This window comes from Oncorhynchus mykiss, chromosome 7, assembly GCF_013265735.2.
Source record: "Oncorhynchus mykiss isolate Arlee chromosome 7, USDA_OmykA_1.1, whole genome shotgun sequence".
Lineage (NCBI taxonomy): Eukaryota > Metazoa > Chordata > Actinopteri > Salmoniformes > Salmonidae > Oncorhynchus > Oncorhynchus mykiss.
In genome coordinates, this window is record NC_048571.1 from 77929543 (window position 1) to 77951161 (window position 21619).

Sequence of the window (21619 nt, forward strand, 5' to 3'; positions counted from 1 at the left end):
TTCCTGCTCATCACCTTTCCCTAGAGACCTTGCATTCTGCCCCACACCACAGCACATGGTGCACTGCTGATACTCTTACATCCCCCCCCCCCCCCCCCCCCCAAGACACATCAAACACTGCAAATACTGTATGTACACAGTGTGCATGTAAGCTGCATGTATGCTGCAAGCAGAATGTATGCATGGACACAAAAACATGCTTGCACACACACTCACACAGGCGCACACACACACAGTTTCTCTCTCCTGTCCATGTCATGGTGTCACCTCTACTCCAACCAGCCACCCTCTGTGACACCCTGTTAGGCTTGGTTGCCCTGGGGAGCATGCTGCCATCCTCCCCCCTGGTTCCCTCTCACTGTGTGGGAATGCTGCATGGTTGGCCAGGGGCAGTGGTGAGTGCAGTCTCAGGGCAGAATCCAAATTGAGGTCCAGGCTGAGATGTGTCAGCGGCAGTGTTGCCTTAACCAGGTCGAAGTTGGTCCAGTGCTTTTTGTTAGAGTACCTCTCCTCCAAGTCAGAGGTTAGAGGAATGAACAGGACAAACTGCAATTATACAGTTTTAAAGTAAAGTATATATAATAGTATGAATTATTCTCAATATTGTATTATGTTATATATACATCCAATATACAGTACCAGTCAAAAGTTTGCACAAACCTACTCATTCAATTGTTTTTCTTTATTTTTTACTGTTTTCTACATTGTAGAATAATAGTGAAGACACCAAAACTATGAAATAACACACATGGAATCATTTAGTAACCAAAAAAGAGATTCTTCAAAGTAGTAACACTTTGCTTTGATGACAGCTTTGCACACTCTTGGTATTCTCTCAACCACCTTCATGAGGTAGTCACCTGGAATGCATTTCAATTAACAAGTGTGCCTTGTTAAAAGTAAATTTGTGGAATTCTTAATGTGTTTGTGCCAATCAGTTGTGTTGTGACAAGGTAGGGGTGGTATACAGAAGATAAACCTATTTGGTAAAATATCAAGTCCATATTACGTCAAGAACAGCTCAAATAAGCAAAGAGAAACAACACGCCATCATTACTTTAAGACGTGAAGGTCAGTCAATATGGAACATTTAAAGAACTTTGAAAGTTTCCTCAAGTGAAATCGCAAAGAAAAGACACTTCTAAAGGACAAGAATGAGAAGAAGAGCCAAGAAGCATGAGCAATGGACATTAGACTGGTGGAAATTTGTCCTTTGGTCTGATGAGTCCAAATTTGAGATTTTTGGTTCCAACCGCTGTGTCTTTGTGAGACGCAGAGTAGATGATCTCCGCTTGTGTGGTTCCCACCGTGAAGCATGGAAGAAGAAGTGTGATGGTGCTTTGCTGGTGACACGGACAGTGAATTTTTTACAATTCAAGGCACACTTAACCAGCATGGCTCCCACAGTATTCTGCAGCTATACGCCATCCCATCTGGTTTGCGCTTAGTGGGACTATCATTTGTTTTTCAACAGGACAATGACCCTAAACACACCTCCAGGCTGTGTAAGGGCTATTTTACCAAGAAGGAGAGTGATGGATTGTTGCATCAGATGACCTGGCCTCTACAATCACCCGACCTCAACCCAATTAAAATGGTTTTGGATGAGTTGAACTGCAGAGTGAAGGAAAAGCAGCCAACAAGTGCTCAGCATATGTGGGAACTCCTTCAAGACAGTTGGAAAAGCTGGTTGAGAGAAAGCTTTGCACACACTTGGCAGTCATCAAGGCAAAGGGTGGCTACTTTGAAGAATCTAAAATATATTTTGAATTCCTTAACACTTTTTTGGTTACTACATGATTCCATATGTTATTTATTTCAAATTATGTTTACACCATTATTCTACAATGTAGAAAATAGTAAAAAGTAGTAGGTGTGAGTAGGTGTGTCCAAACTTTTGACTGGTACAGACACATTATGTAAAGTATGACCAAATCAGGTGCAGCCCACCTTCTCTATCTTGTTCACTCTCTCTCTTTGTCACACACACACGCACGCACACACAGTAAGCTCAGATAAGAAATGAAAGCCTGCTGCAGTTTTACGATTTAAGCGGTGATGTTTTTCTGTTATATGTATCTGACCTTCTCAGGTGTTTGTGTCACCCAGTTGGAGATTGATTATTCCATTGGAGGGATGCCAGGAATACTGAAGAGCCTTTCCCTCTACAGTCCTTAAATATGTTCATGTCCATTATGCCCTGCACTATCATTCAATATTATTATGAACATAAAGTGACATACCACAGGCTCGAGGGATATCTGTTGTAACTTAAAGGGATAGTTCCCCCAAATTACAAAATGACTTATTGGTTTCATTACCCTGAAAGCAGTCAATGGACAAGGTATGACATGCTTTGCTTTAGTTCCCTGGCACTGTTTCCTAATGCTAAGATTTTTGCATTTGTGGCAAAAATCCCATTCAAGTCATTTTGGGTGAATTAGGCCTGGCTCGCAGTTGGCGTTACAATTCATCCCAAAGGTTTTCAATGGGGTTGAGGTCAGGGCTTTGTGCAGGCCAGTCAAGTTCTTCCACACAAATCTCAACACGGACCTTGCACGGGGGCATTGTCATGCTGAAACAGGAATTGTCTAGAATGTCTATGTATGCGTTAAAATTTCCCTTCACTAGAACTAAGGAGCCAAGCCCGAACCATGAAATACAGCCCCAAACCATTATTCCTCCTCCACCAAACTTTACAGTTGGCACTATATATTCGGACAGGTAGCATTCTCCTGGCATCCACCAAACCCACCCCTACTGTTAACCAATCACCGATGACGGGGCGTAGACTTTGGCTACCGAACTTCGACTTGCCTCAAGAAAAATGTTGTGTGTGCAATGGAAGACAACACATATCAAGATTCAAAATGCAATCAATTTTCAATAGAAAATAAAGAAAAATACTCACACATATTCAACTAAGTTGCTAAGACAGGAGCACAGAGACAGTGTGAGACTACATCTCTTTTCCAAGTTCTGGAAGTCATAAGGTTATCACAGGTGTCACTATGGACAAAGAAGTGAATACAATGCCATGTTGCCTTGAGATCAGACAACCAAACTACCTCAGGCTTAGCGCGGTTGTTTATAAACTGTTGGAGCAACTCCTAGACACAACAGAAGCCTCTCAATAACCTCCCCCTCAGCAAAGTCCCAAAGCCTCTCGACTTGTTTCCTGCCAAATCCGCTCCTCAGGATGAGTAACCCATGAAATGATTTCTGACATTATGGATCACAGGTCTGTTGGATGAGCTGCCTGATCCTTTTCTGCTCCGGTGTTGACAGGGCAGAGGGATTTAGAGGGATTTCCCTTGCCTAGCTGGCTGTGGAGCGCTGTGGAGTTGTGTGCCAGCAAGCTAACCCGCCTCACATTAATAAACTTGTGTATCCGTCTACTGTATGCATGTCTCAGAGGGCCATCTGGACAGTACTGGAGAAGTTGGTGGTCAACAGCCTAACTTAATGCTACAGAAATTCACTGTGGATATTGTGCTTCCTTCTAGAGCACAGCAGAAGTCCATTTTGTAGAGGGTAGAATAACAGACCTGTCCAATGATGTGCACATTCATTACGCACATAAAATATTGGGAGTCACAGAACACCTGTGATGCAATCGATGGACAACATGCAAGCCTTCTATTGATCTCAGTTAAAGACCTCGTCTCCAATTCAACACTGTATGTTTCCCTTCGCCTGCTGCTGGAGCTGCCTGGCCTGACTGACAGAGAGCAGTGAACCCACATGACCACCTCCAGGACTTTCTCCACATTGATCCCCTGCAGTGCCGACCGGCAGCCCAGAAGTTCTCATTTTAGCTATTTTCAATGGGGCGTTTGATGGGTTCTGATGGGATTTGCTGCAGCCATTATTTTTGGTTAAATAGGATCGACTCTGATACAGATGTAGGATTTTAATTTGAGCCATTTTGCTGCTGCAGGAAATGAATCCTGCAGCAACAGAAAATGTGAATTATTATGTGGATTATAATTAATGGACATTTTTCTAGGGGTTGATAAATATGACATTTACAAACTTCAGAAGCCTTTTAAAACCTCAAATACACTACAAAATGTAACACTACAAGTCATCCTGCAACAAACAGGGTGATCAAATGAAGATCCTACATCTGTAACCCCCCCCCTCTACATCCCCGGCTCTATCTCAGTGTGCTAAGAGGCTTTTCCTCGAGGTGAGACATTTCTATTTCTTGGCAGTTGTTCGCTCCTTCTATCCAAAGTTACTTACTGTTCACTTACTCACAGTTCATCTTGCTTCTAATCCACTGAAGGAGAAGCAATCTACCTCATGGCATGCAATGCTGAGTTTGAACCTCTACACCAGCGACCTTTTGGTCGATAATCGACTTGGTCATGCTAGAACATTTCTTGGAAGCCCGGCCTTGCAGAAATGTCCTGGTGGTGCTTACCCTCTAGGATGACCTCCTTGCCCGTCTTCTTTAGAGCCTGCACGGCATCATCGTGTGTGGCCTCCCGGAGGTCAGAGCCGTTGACCGAAAGGATGGCGTCACCCACGTACAGGGCCTCCGTCTGGTCAGCAGCCAACCCTTTGAAGATCTTCGAGATGAGAATAGGCATTTTATTCTCTTTCCCACCTGTAAAGTAAAGCATATGGCATCGGTTCAGTTCATCTTAAAGGAACCCGGTACGCTTCTCATACAAAGTATAAACCAGATGGTTACCAGTCTAAGTGTGTGCCCCTCTCTTAATGGAGAAGGGCTGTGAATATGAAATATGGTGGTCTACAGGAATACCGTACATATGCTTTTTCCTAGGGCTTAAAGGTGACATGAAAAGTTTTTTTTCTGTTTTTCCAAACCTTTCATTATACAACAGCTAAATACATCATCAAATGATCTGCAATAATATGTTGGTAAGGTTAGATTTTGTATCCTTGATATAACACTAAAAGGAGGGAACCAGTCAACATGCTTCTTTGGAATGCTTAGAAATTATGTCATTTGAGGGCATTGTGAAAATTCCATAATTTGATTTTAGTGCACAATTTCACATCTCTGAGCTCACATGCTCGATATTGTACAGTGGAGAACACAATCAGAACTCTATTTCCCGTTTTACATTTGATCCAGCTATTCCAGTCAGGAAAAAAACCCGGTGCCGGGATTGCAAAGTAGTTTTCATGTTTCACTTGTGCTCCACTGTGACAGTAGGTGGTCAGTCAGATTTATGCTGCAGAACAGGAAGATAAGACGCTGTTCTCCTTCTAGCTACCTATAATAAATTGCTTGAAACGACACTACTGTTTACAGGGATCTTTATTTATGGACAGTTCAAAGTGGTATGAATATTTGTGATTGAGAAAATGCTTTTCATTTGTACTGAACCATCCAATGATGGGATTTATAAATCAATTATCTGGGCTCCCAAAAAGGACTGATATATATATATATATATATATATAACAAGCTAGTCATTAAAAAAAGGATGGTCCACAGATCTAAGTGATGGAACAGAATATGGAAAAATATGACCTTGGCATCCTGTAATTCGAACCATCAACGTATGCATTTTAAGTTTGTTCACAGACTGTATTTAACAGCAAGAAAACATTTTACGATTAAATTGGCCCCTACTCCCAACTGTTGACTGTGTCTGCTAAATTAGGTAGGCACATTCCTTCATATGATGTGGGATGCCCTGCAGTTAAATGTTTCTAGCACAAAGTGTTCAAAATGAATTTCAATGTGCATGAATGTAAATATTCAAATGCTTTGCATCTACTATGTTATTTAATGACGATTACTACTGGCAGCACCACTGCAGAAAAGATGTTGGACACCTGACTCTCTCCCAATACTCCAGTGGATACACTTCCTGTTCAAAGTTATACCATTAGAATTATCCACAGTGAGAATGAAGGGTGGTCGTCTAGGAAGAGAGACGGAATCTAAAACAAAAATCCAGAAAATCACATTGTATGATTTTTAAGTAATTAATTTGCATTTTATTGCATGACATATACCAACCAGTAAGAATTCCAGATCTCACAGACCTGTTAGTTTTTCTTTAAGAAGCCCTCCTGTTCTCCACTCATTACCTGTATTAACTGCATCTGTTTGAACTCGTTACCTGTATAAAAGACACCTGTCCACCCACTCAATCAAACAGACTCCAACCTCTCCACAATGGCCAAGATCAGAGAGCTGTGTAAGGACATCAGTGATAAAATTGTAGACCTGCACAAGGCTGGGATGGGCTACAGGACCATAGGCAAGCAGCTTGGTGAGTAGGCAACAACTGTTATTAGAAAATGGAAGAAGTTCAAGATGACGGTCAATCACCCTCGGTCTGGAGCTCCATGCAAGATCTCACCTCGTGGGGCATCAATGATCATGAGGAAGGTGAGGGATCAGCCCAGAACTGCACAGTCTCAAAGAAAACCATTAGTAACACACTACACCGTCATGGATTAAAATCCTGCAGTGCACGCAAGGTCCCCCTGCTCAAGCCAGCGCATGTCCAGGCCCGTCTGAAGTTTGCCAATGACCATCTGGATGATCCAGAGGAGAAATGGGAGAAGGTCTTGTGGTCTGATGAGACAAAAATAGAGCTTTTTGGTCTAAACTCCAAAAAGGAGGAGTGGCTCCGTAAGAAACGTGCGTCTCAAGGTACTGGAGTGGCCTAGCCAGTCTCCAGACTTGAACCCAATAGAAAATCTTTGGAGGGAGCTGAAAGTCCGTATTGTCCAGCGACAGCCCCGAAACCTGAAGGATCTGGAAAAGGTCTGTATGGAGGAGAAGGCCAAAATCCCTGCTGCAGTGTGTGCAAACCTGGTCAAGAACTACAGGAAACGTATGATCTCTGTAATTGCAAACAAAGGTTTCTGTACCAAAAATTAAGTTCTGCTTTTCTGATGTATCAAATACTTATGTTATGCAATAAAATGCAAATTAATTACTTAAAAATCATACAATGTGATTTTCTGGATTTTTGTTTTAGATTCCGTCTCTCACAGTTGAAGTGCACCTATGATAAATTACAGACCTCTACATGCTTTGTAAGTAGGAAAACCTGCAAAATCAGCAGTGTATCAAATACTTGTTCTCCCCACTGTACCTACTAACAATATATACTGTGCCCTCCTGAAATATTGGCACCATAGGTAAATACAGTATGAACAAAAAAGGCTGAAAAAATTTAATCTTTAAAATTGTTAAAATAAATGATTGGCAACCTAGAAATTCTTATGAACAAAATTTAATTGATGTATATTCTGATTCATATTTTACTATTTAAAGTTCATCTGAGTATTAGGAAATCTTAAGTGGTAATCCATGACTTCCTGTTTCACTGGGGTATAAATATGAGGTGACACACTAAACTCCCTTAGTCATTCATCAACATGGGAAAGGCCTGAGAACACACAAGTGAAAGGAGACAAAATGTTGATTTGAGACACAAATCAGGCAATGGCTATATAGAGATAGCAACATGCCTGAAAATACCCATCTCCACTATGAGGGCAATAATGAAGACATTTAAAACAACTGGAGCTGTGATGAAGCAATAGTATTTTGCCTCCACGCACAATGAGAAGGATGGTTCAAGTGGCAAAAAAATCTCCAAAGATCACAGTTGGAGAATTGGAGAAATTGATTGCATCTTGGGGTCACCAAGTTTCCAAAACTACTGACCCTATAATCTAGCTTTTGCAATGGCCATCCCAGTCCCCTGACCTAAACCCCATTGAAAATGTGCGGGGTAAGCTTAAGAGGATATTATTTATTTCACCTTTATTTAACCAGGTAGGCCAGTTGAGAACAAGTTCTCATTTACAACTGTGACCTGGCCAAGATAAAGCAAAGCAGTGTGTCACAAACAAAACAGAGTTACACATGGAATAAACAAACATACAGTCCATAATACAATAGAAAAAGTATATATACAGTGTGTGGGAATGAGGTAGGATAAGGGAGGTAAGGCAATAAATAGGCCATAGTGGCGGAATAATTAAAATATAGCAATTAAATAATTGAGTGATAGATGTGCAGAAGATGATTGTGCAAGTAAAGATACTGGGGTGCAAAGGAGCAACATAAATAACAGTATGGGGATGAGGTAGTTGGATGGGCTATTTACAGATGGGCTATGAACAGGTGCAGTGATCTGTGAGCTGCTCTGACGCCTGGTGCTTAACGTTAGTGAGGGAGGGAGATATGAGTCTCCAGCTTCAGTGATTTTTTCAGTGACAGGCGGGTAGGTGCAGGTAGCGATCGGTTGAAGAGCATGCATTTAGTTTTACTTGTATTTAAGAGCAATTGGAGGCCACGGAAGGAGAGTTGTATGGCATTGATGCTTGCCTGGAGGGTTGTTAACACAGTGTCCAAAGGTCCGGACAACAGACCCTCCGATTTGACACACTGAACTCTATCAGAGAAGTAGTTGGTGAACCAGGCGAGGCAATCATTTGAGAAACCAAGGCTGTCGAGTCTGCCGATGAGGATGTGGTGATTGACAGAGTCGTAAGCCTTGGCCAGATCAATGAATACGGCTGCACAGCAATGTTTCTTATCGATGGCGGTTAAGATATCGTTTAGGGCCTTGAGCGTGGCTGAGGTGCAACCATGACCAGCTCTGAAACCAGATTGCATAGCAGAGAAGTTATGGTGAGATTCGAAATGGTCGGTAATCTGTTTGTTGACTTGGCTTTCAAAGACCTTAGAAAGGCATGGTAGGATAGATATAGGTCTGTAGCAGTTTGGGTCAAGAGTGTCCCCCACTTTGAAGAGGGGGATGACCGCAGGTGCTTTCCAATCTTTGGGAAACTCAGACGACACGAAAGAGAGGTTGAACAGGCTAGTAATAGGGGTGGCAACAATTTCGGCAGATCATTTTTAGAAAGAAAGGGTCCAGATTGTCTAGCCCGGCTGATTTGTAGGGGTCCAGATTTTGCAGCTCTTTCAGAACATCAGCTGAATGGATTTTGGAGAAGGAGAAATGGGGAAGGCTTGGGCGAGTTGCTGTTGGGGGTGCAGTGCTGTTGACAGGGGTAGGAGTAGCCAGGTGGAAAGCATGGCCAGCCGTAGAAAAATGCTTATTGAAATTCTCAATTATGGTGGATTTATCAGTGGTGACAGTGTTTCCTGCATACTTCCAACGTTGTGGCAAAATGGCTTAAGGACAACAAAGTCAAGGTATTGGAGTGGCCATCACAAAGCCCTGACCTCAATCCTATAGAAAATGTGTGGGCAGAACTTAAGAGTGTGCGAGCGGAGGTCTACAAACCTGACTCAGTTACACCAGCTCTGTCAGGAGGAATGGGCCAAAATTCACCCAACTTATTATGGGAAGCTTGTGGAAGGCTACCCGAAACGTTTGACCCAAGTTAAACAATTTAAAGGCAATGCTACCAAATACTGATTCAGTGTATGTAAACCTCTGACCCACTGGGAATGTGATGAAAGAAATAAAAGTTGAAATAAATAATTCTCTCTCCTATTATTCTGACATTTCACATTCTTAAAATGAAGTGGTGATCCTAACTGACCTAAGACAGGGAATTTTTACTAGGATTAAATGTCAGGAATGGTGAAAAACTGAGTTTAAATGTATTTGGCTAAGGTGTATGTAAACTTCTGACTTCAACTGTTGGTCTTTAGCAGTTTGGGTCTAGAGTGTCTCCCCCTTTGAAGAGGGGGATGACCGTGGCAGCTTTCCAATCTTTGGGGATCTCAGATGATATGAAAGAGAGGTTGAACAGGCTAGTAATAGGGGTTGCAACAATTTCAGCAGTACCAAGGACTCTGAAGGATCTAGAGGTTCTCTATGGAGGATGGTCTCAAATCTCTTTAAATGTGTTCTCCTACCTCATCAAACATTATAGGAGACGACTCAGAGCTGTTATCTTGGCAGAGGGAGGGTGTATTCTCCCACCTCATCAAACATTATAGGAGACGACTCAGAGCTGTTATCTTGGCAGAGGGAGGGGGGCACAAAGTACAAAACGCAGGAGTGCCAATAATTGTGACATGCATGTTTTGAATCATGTTAAAGTCATGTGATATTTGGAGTGTCAGATCAAGCTGACAAACAACAATGACATTTTTCACAGCCTTTTTTGTTAATATTTACCAAGGGTGCCAATAATTCAGGTGGGCACTTCAGAAACTATTCACACCCCTTGACTAATTCCACATTTTGTTGTGTTACAGCCTGAATTTAAAATGGTTTAAATATATATGTTTTGGTCACTGGCCTGTACCCAATACCCCATAATGTCAAAGGGGAATTATGTTTTTCTAAATATTTACAAATTAATTAAAAATGAAATGCTGAAATGTCTTGAGTCAAGTATTCAACCCCTTTCTTATGGCAAGGCTAAATAAGTTTAGGAGAAAAACATGTGCTTAACAAGTCACATAAGTTGCATTGACTCACTCTGTGTGCAATAATAGTGTTTAACATGATTTTTGAATGACTACCTCATCTCAATTATCTGTGAGGTCCCTCAGTCAAGCAGTGAATTTCAAACACAGATTCAACCACAAAGACCAGGGAGGTTTTCCAATGCCTCGCAAAGAAGGGCACCTATTGGTAGATGGGTAAAAATAAAATTAACAGACATTGAATATCCCTTTAAGCATGGTGAAGTTATTAATTACACTTTGGATGGTGTGCCAATACACCCAGTCACTAAAAAAGATACAGGCGTTATTCCTAACTCAGTTGCCAGAGAGAAACAAACATATTGAGTTGACATTTATTCAATTTTGAGTTTGCGTCCCAATATTACACTTTGTATACATCACGTAAGACTGAAATATAACAAAACTGTTTGACATAGAAATACCACAATTTCATCAGGTTTTCTAAATAATCTTTATTAATTATTACATTCAGAAAAATATAAACAACATTCCACCCACAAGGCCAAAGAGGGCGCTTTTGCTCATTGACTGCTTGAAAATCTATGGCAAGATCTGAAAATGATTGTCTAGCAATGATCAACAACCAATTTAACAGAGATTGAAGAGTTTTGAAAATAATAAAATGGGCAAATGTTGCACAATCCAGGTGTGGAAAGCTCTTAGGGACCTATCCAGAAAGACTCACAGCTGTAATCTCTGCTGAAGGTGCTTCTACAAAGCATCAACTCAGTGGTGGGAATACTTATGTAAATGAGATATAATACATTTGCAAACATTTCTAAAACAGGTTTTCACTTTGTCATTATGGGGTATTGTGTGTAGATGGATGGGCAAAAAATATATTTCATCCATTTTGAATTCAGTCTGTAACATAAAATGTGGATTTAGTCAAGGGGTTTGAATACTTTCTGAAGGCAAAGCCGTGCTCAAGCAGTTCTTTCGAAAAGCTGAGCAAGGGATAAGTTTCCCATTAAGACTGCAGTTTTAGAACATACGAGGACACCAGTCATCCACTTTGCCCCACTGCAGTCTCTTCTCTCTAACAGGATAATGAAGCTCAGTTCATAGACTGATGAATCTGCTACTTCCACGGGGCCCTTTCTTGGTAAATATTGTCAATAATGTCAAGGCTAGTTGGGTCTTGGCCTTAAAGAGGCTGAGAAATGTACAGAAAGAGGATTAAATCAAATTCATTCAGAATATATCTTTCACAGGTTGGCTCATACAGGCGATTCCACAGATTTACATCTTGCATCGTCTTTCTGAGACTAGAACCAGGTGCCTTCAATAAAAAATGCTGGGGTTGATACACCTCGCCCATGCATCTCAATCCCAGTGGCATCAGCGCAGACGGCGACTCCCTCCGCTGTCAACATGATCTATGCCTTTTATGTCTGTCTAGGTCTAGCGGTGCACGCTAGAGTGACATTTGATGTTTGTTTGTTCTGTGATTGAGGTGCAGAAATAATGCCCACCAAGTTGAGATTCTGCCCTCTGATGAATTGTGTGAGAGGCATTTGAGGCGAGAGACAGCGGGAAAAAATATCCTCAGTGATTCAACTGATAAAAACAGAAATTGCAGAAAAATGTATCCAGACTGTAATATCACCAGGTGATCAAATAGAAATCACCAAGGAACAAACTCCAAATAGACTTTTAGATTAGATCATGAACCAATCATAAGCTTCTGGGGCAATATTTCATTGACTACATTCTTGGCAATCAAGTTGAATGTGAAATTCTAAACAAAGAAATCACACTGAATATTTCGCAATACTTAAATAGCAAGCATTCATACCCCAAGGAGTTTATTGAATGTGATTTTCACCAAAGAAATATAATCAGATGTTATTGTTCTGATTTTAACATTATAATTTCCACGCTATTTATTTGACCATGCGTCATATTATAAGGGAAAAGAATCACACTTAAAAGGACATCTTACATGTTTTTTGAATTACAACTCACATTTATACTATTGATTCTGGTTTCAAACACCTGGAGCAGGACCTGATGTGTTTGATGTTTGGAATTCAGCCTTTGTTAGGAATTCGGCTCCTGAGGCCTACATTAACTCAGATCTTTTGTAATGCTGAGGCCTACATTAACATAGATCTTTTGTAATGCTGAGGCCTACATTAACATAGATCTTTTGTAATGCTGAGGCCTACATTAACATAGATCTTTTGTAATGCTGAGGCCTACATTAACATAGATCTTTTGTAATGCTGAGGCCTACATTAACATAGATCTTTTGTAATGCTGAGGCCTACATTAACTCAGATCTTTTGTAATGCTGAGGCCTACATTAACTCAGATCTTTTGTAATGCTGAGGCCTACATTAACATAGATCTTTTGTAATGCTGAGGCCTACATTAACATAGATCTTTTGTAATGATGAGGCCTACATTAACATAGATCTTTTGTAATGCTGAGGCCTACATTAACATAGATCTTTTGTAATGATGAGGCCTACATTAACATAGATCTTTTGTAATGCTGAGGCCTACATTAACATAGATCTTTTGTAATGCTGAGGCCTACATTAACATAGATCTTTGTAATGCTGAGGCCTACATTAACATAGATCTTTTGTAATGCTGAGGCCTACATTAACTCAGATCTTTCGTAATGCTGAGGTCTACATTAACATAGATCTTTCGTAAAGCTTGCATGTGAGAGTCTAGAGGACAATAAGTGTCTCTGAATATTTTATGCACAGACTTGAGCCACCTCTTAACCGTATAAGTCTCAAAGGTCCAAGGGCCCACACCGTGAATCTTAAAATAATATCTTAAGCTTTTTCATTGAGCATTTGTACCAGAGAAACTATAGCCAATTATCACGTAAGCTTCTTTCACTGCATTACACAAAACACTCTGGACCTCTTACCCTGCCCCCAGGACAGTGCAAACCTGACCTGACCTGGTCAGTACACTTTCACCCATATAATGCTTAACTGGCTGGGACGGCTGCCAAAACCCCTGGACGGACACGCTAACATACTACAGTATCATCTACATAGTACAGTATTAACCACCAGAGGAGTGCTCTTCAGAATTTCCCTTAAGTCAGCTGTAGAGTCTTGTCCCTGTATCTGGGCAAACTACAACCTTTCAGGAGGACATTACTCCTTTGTTCCCACAGTGTGAATAGACGGTTTGACTAACAATTCAATAAGGAACGCAAAACACTTTATTGATTCTGACTAAATTATCTAAGGAGATTTATAATTGACATGTTTCACTTTGTCTGCCCTGAGGGATACAACCAATGCTTATTTTAAAATATATATACACTGCTCAAAAAAATAATGGGAACACTAAAATAACACATCCTAGATCTGAATGAATTAAATATTCTTATTAAATACTTTTTTCTTTACATAGTTGAATGTGCTGACAACACAAATCACACAAAAATTATCAATGGAAATCAATTTTATCAACCCATGGAGGTCTGGGTTTAGAGTCACACTCAAAATTAAAGTGGAAAACCACACTACAGGCTGATCCAACTTTGATGTAATGTCCTTAAAACAAGTCAAAATGAGGCTCATGTGTGTGGCCTCCACGTGCCTGTATGACCTCCCTACAACGCCTGGGCATGCTCCTGATGAGGTGGCGGATGGTCTCCTGAGGGATCTCCTCCCAGACCTGGACTAAAGCATCCGCCAACTCCTGGACAGTCTGTGGTGCAACGTGGCGTTGGTGGATGGAGCGAGACAATTGATCTCAAACACTGAGCTGAAGCATTCATATATAAAATATCCCCATAGTCTAGTAAAGGCATAAATGTAGCTGATACTGGCCTCCTTCTGGCTTCAAAAGAATAACAGGCCTTATTGCTAAAATGCACAATTTTTTTGTAAGTTGTTGAATATGCAATTTAAAAGAGAGGCAGTCATCAATTAAAATTACAAGATATTTATATGAGGTTACAACCTCAATCTCCTTGCCCTGACAGGTGAAAGGTTCAGGGGTATATTTCTTGCTTTAGAAAACACCATTAGTTTAGTTGTCAGTATTGAGGATAAGCTTCAATTGACACAAGGTATGTTGAACAGTATAAAAAGCAGTTTGCAAGTTCTGGAAAGCTTTTGTAAGAGACGAGGCACAACAGTAAATAACAGTATCATCAGCATAAAAATGAAGTTGCGCATTTTGGAAATTTTTGTCTAAATCATTTATATACATTGTAAATAAGAGAGGACCAAGTACAGAGCCTTGGGGCACACCATTAAAGGCAGCCAATTTAACAGACATTAGCCCATCAAATTGAGTGCACTGAGTTCTATCAGACAGATAGTTAGCGAACCATGCAACTGCATGCTCTGAAAGACCTACACTCTCTGCCTTAGTATAGCATGATCAACTGTATCAAAAGCCTTAGCGAGATCAATAAAAAGTGAGACACAGTGCTGTTTTTTGTCAAGGGCTTCAGTGGTATCATTTAAAACCTTCATGGCTGCTGTAATTGTGCTATGCTTCTTCCTGAAGCCCGATTGGTACATTGATAAAATAGAGTTAGTAAATAAAAACTATTTTAGCTGTTCACTCACAAGGGTTTCAAGTATTTTCACCAGGGGTGACAGCTTTGAGATTGGCCTATAATTATTTAAAAGAGTTTGATCTCCCCCTTTTAAAAATTGGTAGGACAAATGCTGATTTCCCGATGTTCAGAAATTCCTTACATTCCAGGGTTAGATTGAACAGATATGTAAGTGGTCCTATATTGACATAACCTGAAAGGCCACTCAGCAAGGAAGAAGCCACTGCTCCAAAACTGCCATAAAAAAAGCCAGACTACGGTTTGCAACTGCACATGCGGACAAAGATTGTACTTTTTGGAGAAATGTCCTCTCACCCAAATTATTGTGGGAAGCTTGTGGAAGGCTACCCGAAACATTTGACCCAAGTTAAACAATTTAAAGGCAATGCTACCAAATACTAATTGAGTGTATGTAAACTTCTGAAACAATGGGAATGTGATTATTTGGCTAAGGTGTATTTAAACTTCAACTGTATGTACTGTGCCTTCAGAAAGTATTCACACACCTTGACTTTTTCCACATTTTGTTGTGTTACTAAGTGGGATTAAAATTGATTTAATTGTAATTTTTTTGTGAATTATCTACACAAAATTCTAACATCTTTTTTTTTATTAATGAAAAATAAACCACTAATATACAGTATCTTGATTAGAGAAGTATTCAACCCCCTGAATCAATACATGTTAAAATCACCTTCGGCAGTGATTACAGCTGTGACTCTTTCTGGGTAAGTCTCTAAGAGCTTTCCACACCTGGATTGTACAATATTTTCCCATTATTCTTTAAAAAGATTCTTCAAGCTCTGTCAAGATGGTTGTTGATTATTGTTAGAAAGACATTTAAGTCTTTTGGACAGTGTCAATTTAGTGTCTATATATAGTCTAGTGAGTGTGTGTAGGGTCAGTGCAGATCATTCCGGTACCATTAATTGACTACTTAGCAGTCTTATGGCTTAGGGGTAGAAGCTGTCTCTGAGCCTGTTGGTCTAAGAGCCAATGCTCTGGTACCGTTTGTGAGACGGTAGCAGAGCGAACAGTCTATGGATTGGATGGCTGGAGTCTTTGGTCATTTTTTGTCTCTTCCTCTGACACCACCTGATAGAGGTCCTGGATGACAGTAGTAGTTTAAAGAATAATAATAATAAAATATATATATATAATAAACTGTGGTGCAAATGAATGTTATAAACTTTTCATTCTATTTACAGTTATCGCATCAATTCAGGTAATTTATCGCAATATGGATTTCTGCACATATCGCCCATCTCCCTGCCATAGCGTCTCTCCATGATAAGCATTATTCACAACAGATGTTTGATGACGGTGCCTTATTTTATATGATAGAAGTTTATACAATTTTAAAAACATTACAATACATTCGCAGATTTCACAACACACTGTGTGCCCTCAGGCCCCTACCACATATCTACAGTACTAAATCCATGTGTATGTGTGTGTATAGTGCATATGTTATTGTGTGTGTCATTGACTAGACTGAGATGTATTTTACTAACCAACTCTGCTGCTGTTTTAAACATCAAAAGGAATGCGAGGCTATAGCCCACCACACCATGTTGGGAGATCTGAGTGACAGCTGAGGCTATAGGCCACCACACCATGTTGGGAGATCTGAGTGACAGCTGAGGCTATAGGCCACCACACCATGTTGGGAGATCTGAGTGACAGCTGAGGCTATAGGCCACCACACCATGTTGGGAGATCTGAGTGACAGCTGAGGCTATAGCCCACCACACCATGTTGGGAGATCTGAGTGACAGCTGAGGCTATAGGCCACCACACCATGTTGGGAGATCTGAGTGACAGCTGAGGCTATAGGCCACCACACCATGTTGGGACATCTGAGTGACAGCTGAGGCTATAGGCCACCACACCATGTTGGGAGATCTGAGTGACAGCTGAGGCTATAGGCCACCACACCATGTTGGGAGATCTGAGTGACAGCTGAGGCTATAGCCCACCACACCATGTTTGGAGATCTGAGACACCATGTTGGGAGATCTGAGTGGCAGCTGCCTGTTCTTACAGGTGGGCAGAAGCTTGTGGAGGAAAATAGTTTATCAGCCTGGGCGCTACTAAACATAACTGAGCACAGGAATGTTATTCTCTAGATCAAGTGATTTTGAAGGGGTTGAACTCCCCTCACCCCCTTCACACACACACACACACATCCCCTCAAGCTCAAACAAGAGTAGAGTAGTATTCTTAGAAATACTGTATTTTCTGCTTGAGACCTCAAAAGTCTTGCTCTTCCTACAAGCATGTTTCATCAATGTATCTGATTGCATGTGCACGCTACAGTTTAAAAAAAAATATATATATACACAAATATTCTATAAACTTTTATTGAATCAGGGGAGCCCAATTGAGAGCAGGATCTCATTTCCAATGGTGCCCTGGGTGGTGTACAATAGATGATCCAGTAGCCTACATGAAAAGGGTGTGTCTCAAAGGCTTTTATTTATTTGCTTTTCGATTTCGATGATGCAGTAAGCAGGAAGATCATTGCCTCCCAATCACAAGTTTGAGCCATAACTTTGATTGAGGAATACTCCAAAAAGACAATGGACTATTCAGAGACATTTTGATGTTGGGAATAATAACTTGTAAACACAGTATTTGAAAGAAAAATCATGTAATACATAGATTTTATAATTCAATACGACATATGGACCTTAGCCTACTTGTTTGATGTAGTAGACTGCCATATCATCTGAAATGTCAGCTTTTGGTATGGATTTCAGACTCCGGCTCCAAATTCCCACAGGACTACATTAGACATTTCACTCCCATGACATCATGGAACTGTTTCACAGTGGTGCTTGCATAACATCAGCTTTTATTTCTATATGAAGAGTTTACTATATGCCATTATTGCATGGCAGATAGACTAGCTTTCACTAAAAGTTACCATGCATCCTTACCAACTTCGAACGTTCCTGGTAGACGAGCTTTACCCTGTCATATAACGTGTTTAGAGAGAGAATCAGGTCATCAAAATAAAATGTCTAAATAAATACAGTTGCTTGCAACGTTGCACGGGTTATTGGGATACTTTCATGATGAACTGATATGGCTGGTCTTGGTGAGAATAGTTTGTGATGTGTTCTTTCAATAGGTTTCCGCTGTTAGAACTTTGATAAATAGGCGTAGTCTATCTAGTGCAATACACACAGCACGAAAACCTTCAACCCAATGACTGACCTTTGAAGAGTTGAAGTCTTCGGTAAGGGATAATTTTAGTAGGCTACTTTCAGCATTTACTTTTAGGTCATTCTAATCCAAGTGTCGGGTAGTTTACATAGTTACATTTAGGAAAGGGACCAAATACACGTTTTAGAGTGTTGTTTATTAGCGCTATGTTGGACTTACCTTTAATACTAATTCCAAGTCCTCCCACATCTTGCTTTGTAACTCTCACCGTGCGCTTAACGTTGGTGATCGTTTCTGGGACGGGAAAGGAGCTGAGGTTGGCTGGGTCTCCATTAATGTCACCGGCGGGAGTTGGGTTGGGTTTCACTGGTTCTTCGGCGACCTCTCCGGGGCTCACGGTTAAAGTCTCCTCCGTAAGTGTGGCTAATACACGGATCCAACGGTCCACGGTAACTCGAAGTTCCAACAGTCCAGTTTTCTGTGCCTTCATCGCGGCAGCCATGTTCAACACATTCCTGGAATAACTCTATAGACGGGTTGGCAGTCGTGTAAAGAGATAGGGGTAAGGCAGGAGACCCAGCCCCCTCCTCCAACTCCCTCTCCTATTCCAAGATGTTTTGCAATATCATAGTCGAAAGTTAATTGAGCACAATTATTTTCATTAATGAACAAAGTTGGTGCAGTGGAGCCAACATTTTTTTTTGACGATGAAAATAGTTAATTGGTCCTGGACTTTCATATTTCTTCATAAAAACCACAATAAAGTGTTAGAAATCATTCTATTGACAGACATCCCGATTTAACAGGAATCAAAGGCTGCAGTAGCCTACCAAATCAAACTACTCCTAACGATGTTTTTGATGGGTCAAATATTTTAATCTTATATTTTAATATTATTGACCATGGTTTAGGTTTGATGTTTTCTCTGATAAAAAAATATTGATATTGTAGCGAATTCGGGGTAGCCACAACCGGGACTCGGACACCAGTCCAGCAACTGTGGCTCCCGAGTGGCGCAGGTCTCGGTTAGGCACTGCATCTCAGTGCTAGAGGCATCACTATAAACCCTGGTTCGATTCCATGCTGTATCACAGCCGGCCGTGATTGGGATACCCATAGTCGTTAGGGTTTGGCCGGGATAGGCCGTCATTGTAAATAAAAATGTGTTCTTAACTGACTTGACTAGTGAAATAAAAATTGTCAGCCAACACCTTAACCATTATGCCCAAACCATTTGATGAGGTTGCTAGGTTATATAATATCCCCTTCCTTCAGGAGAGTGTGTCCTCACGCTTCTCTTTACCGAGTCGCTCACCATGCCCCTCCGATGGCATCAGGTGCCATCCCACTTCTGACACCAGTGTAGGGAATTCAGGGGGGGTAGTCCCAAACGGAACTCAAACCCAGGTCCAGCAACTGTCAAACCAACACCTTAACCAGCCACTAGGTCACCACAATATATTTGTTTATATAACTAGGCAAGTCAGTTAAGAACAAATTCTTATTTACAATAACGGCCTACACCGGCCAAACCCTGTTGACACTGGGCCAATTGTGCACCACCCTATGGGACTCCGAATCACGGCCGGTTGTGATACAGTCTGTATTCAAACCAGGGTGTCTGTAGTGACGCCTCAAGCACTGAAATGCAGTGACTTAGACCGCTGTGCCACTCGGGAGCCACAATATCATGTTGTAACTTGTTCTTTACACTTGTATGAAACATACACAATTTGTATGATGTTGCATTGTATCTAATGGTGGTAGATCTAAATCTCCCATTATCTTTAGCCAAAATGTATTACAATACAATCCCTCTTTAGTGATGATATTGAATTCTACCAGAGGGAAACTCTATATGATTCATTTACATTATAGTCTAATAGTCCACGACAGTTTTGCACCTCAAAAGGTTAAAGGAAAGACATGATATGTATCCATTTTGTTTTAGTATATAAAAAACACATTCAATGAAGAAGGTGAAACATAGGCCTATTTTATGAAAGTGCTGAGAAAAAGCAACTCAGGCCACTTTGAGATTAAAATGGCCAGTGTAATAGGATCATCAATAACCTATAAACTGTTTTATAGGAGACAACCATCCCAACCATCTCACTAGGCCAGAAACAGTACTCTTTTCACTATTAGACCACTATGGGCCCTGATCAACAGTAGTGCACTATATAGGGAATAGGGTGCCATTTGGGATACAAACTATATTGACCTCTTCTTGGGCTCTTAGCATATGGCCCTTCCTCTAAAGAAGTTAACACCATGCTGTAGGCGAGGATGTAGTATGGGGCTCTGAAACTTAATCAATAACAACCCTATCTGCCAATTACTCCGAAGAGCCTGAGGCAGACAAAATGTGAATTCCTGAGGGGTAAGGAGAGTGTGCTCTTAGTACAGAGAACAGAGGGTCCATACCAAATGGCACCCTATTCCCTGCACTTTTGGCCAGGGCCCTATAGGTTTCTGGTTGCTCTGGTCAAAAGTAGTGCATTATACATGCAGGTTGACGTTTATTGTCATGAGTCTTGTGCTGGAGGCAGAACTGAGCGATTTCCCCTTAGGTAGGCCAGCTGCAAAGTCAAAATTGACAATATTGTTCAAATTCATGAAAACAAAAATGTGCTTTTTAGTCTTAATTTAAGGTTTGGGTTATAGGCATTAGTCTTAGCAGTGTGGTTAAGTTTGTGGTTCTGATTATATGTATTACTTAGTGGCTGTGCCAGCTAGTGACTACTCTGCAGAGCTTCCTCCAGAACATGATTCATGACGAAAAGCGCTAACCTGCGCACTACATACGGAATAGGGTTGCAATTTGGAACACAACAAGACAGTCGCGAGAAAAGAGTTTGTCTGTCAAGCTATAGTCTAGCTGTAAATGCGCTGCATCTGTTACTAGGCAGCAGGTGAAACAGCACAGCAGTTACCCCGATTTAGAACGTGGAGCTTCAACCCGCATGTCTTTCCCTCTCTCTCTAGTTAATGTAGTTTTTTATACTGCTTACACCCCTTACAAGGATACAGGAAGGAACTACACTAATGGAGTCCCTTCAAGTTGAATGCAGTCTACCTTTAAGCCACGATACACATCGTGAGGAAAGTTTGCCGTAAAATAACTCCAATAGAACATCTGTCAGTGCAAAACACTTAGGAGCGTATTCTGTATATGGTTTCACCTATACATTTTTGGAAGGCTAATAATTTATAGTTTGTGCTCACTGGCCCATAGCTCGTGATCTGTGGCAAATAGAAAATAAAAAGTAAGAAAGACACTGGGAAATACTTCGATGGAGTTCAATAGCTTTTTAGATCCTATTTCTTGGGTTTTTCAAGCCTTTGCTACCCTCTGGTGGTTGAATCTACCTATCGCGTGTGTCTCCACGTAAGTCTATGGTATCTTTACATAGGAGACTTGTATTTGCTCATCCTGGGATGTCACTAATGCGACACATAATGAATGCATATACAGAACGAACAAA

At 40.9% G+C, this 21619-nt stretch overlaps 1 protein-coding gene across 1 annotated transcript in view; it reads right to left on the reverse strand.

Moving 5' to 3' along the window:
- The window catches only part of LOC110528541 (alpha-1-syntrophin), a 73684-nt gene extending 54931 nt beyond the window's left edge, over positions 1–18753 (reverse strand). The window contains exons 1-2 of the mRNA XM_021610658.2: positions 18351–18753; positions 4430–4615 (exon numbers count right to left, since the gene is read on the reverse strand). Of these exons, the coding sequence (XP_021466333.1) occupies positions 4430–4615; positions 18351–18633 (469 nt within the window). The 5' untranslated portion in view covers positions 18634–18753. The remainder of the gene's footprint in view (positions 1–4429; positions 4616–18350) is intronic.
- Positions 18754–21619: the final 2866 nt, after the last annotated feature.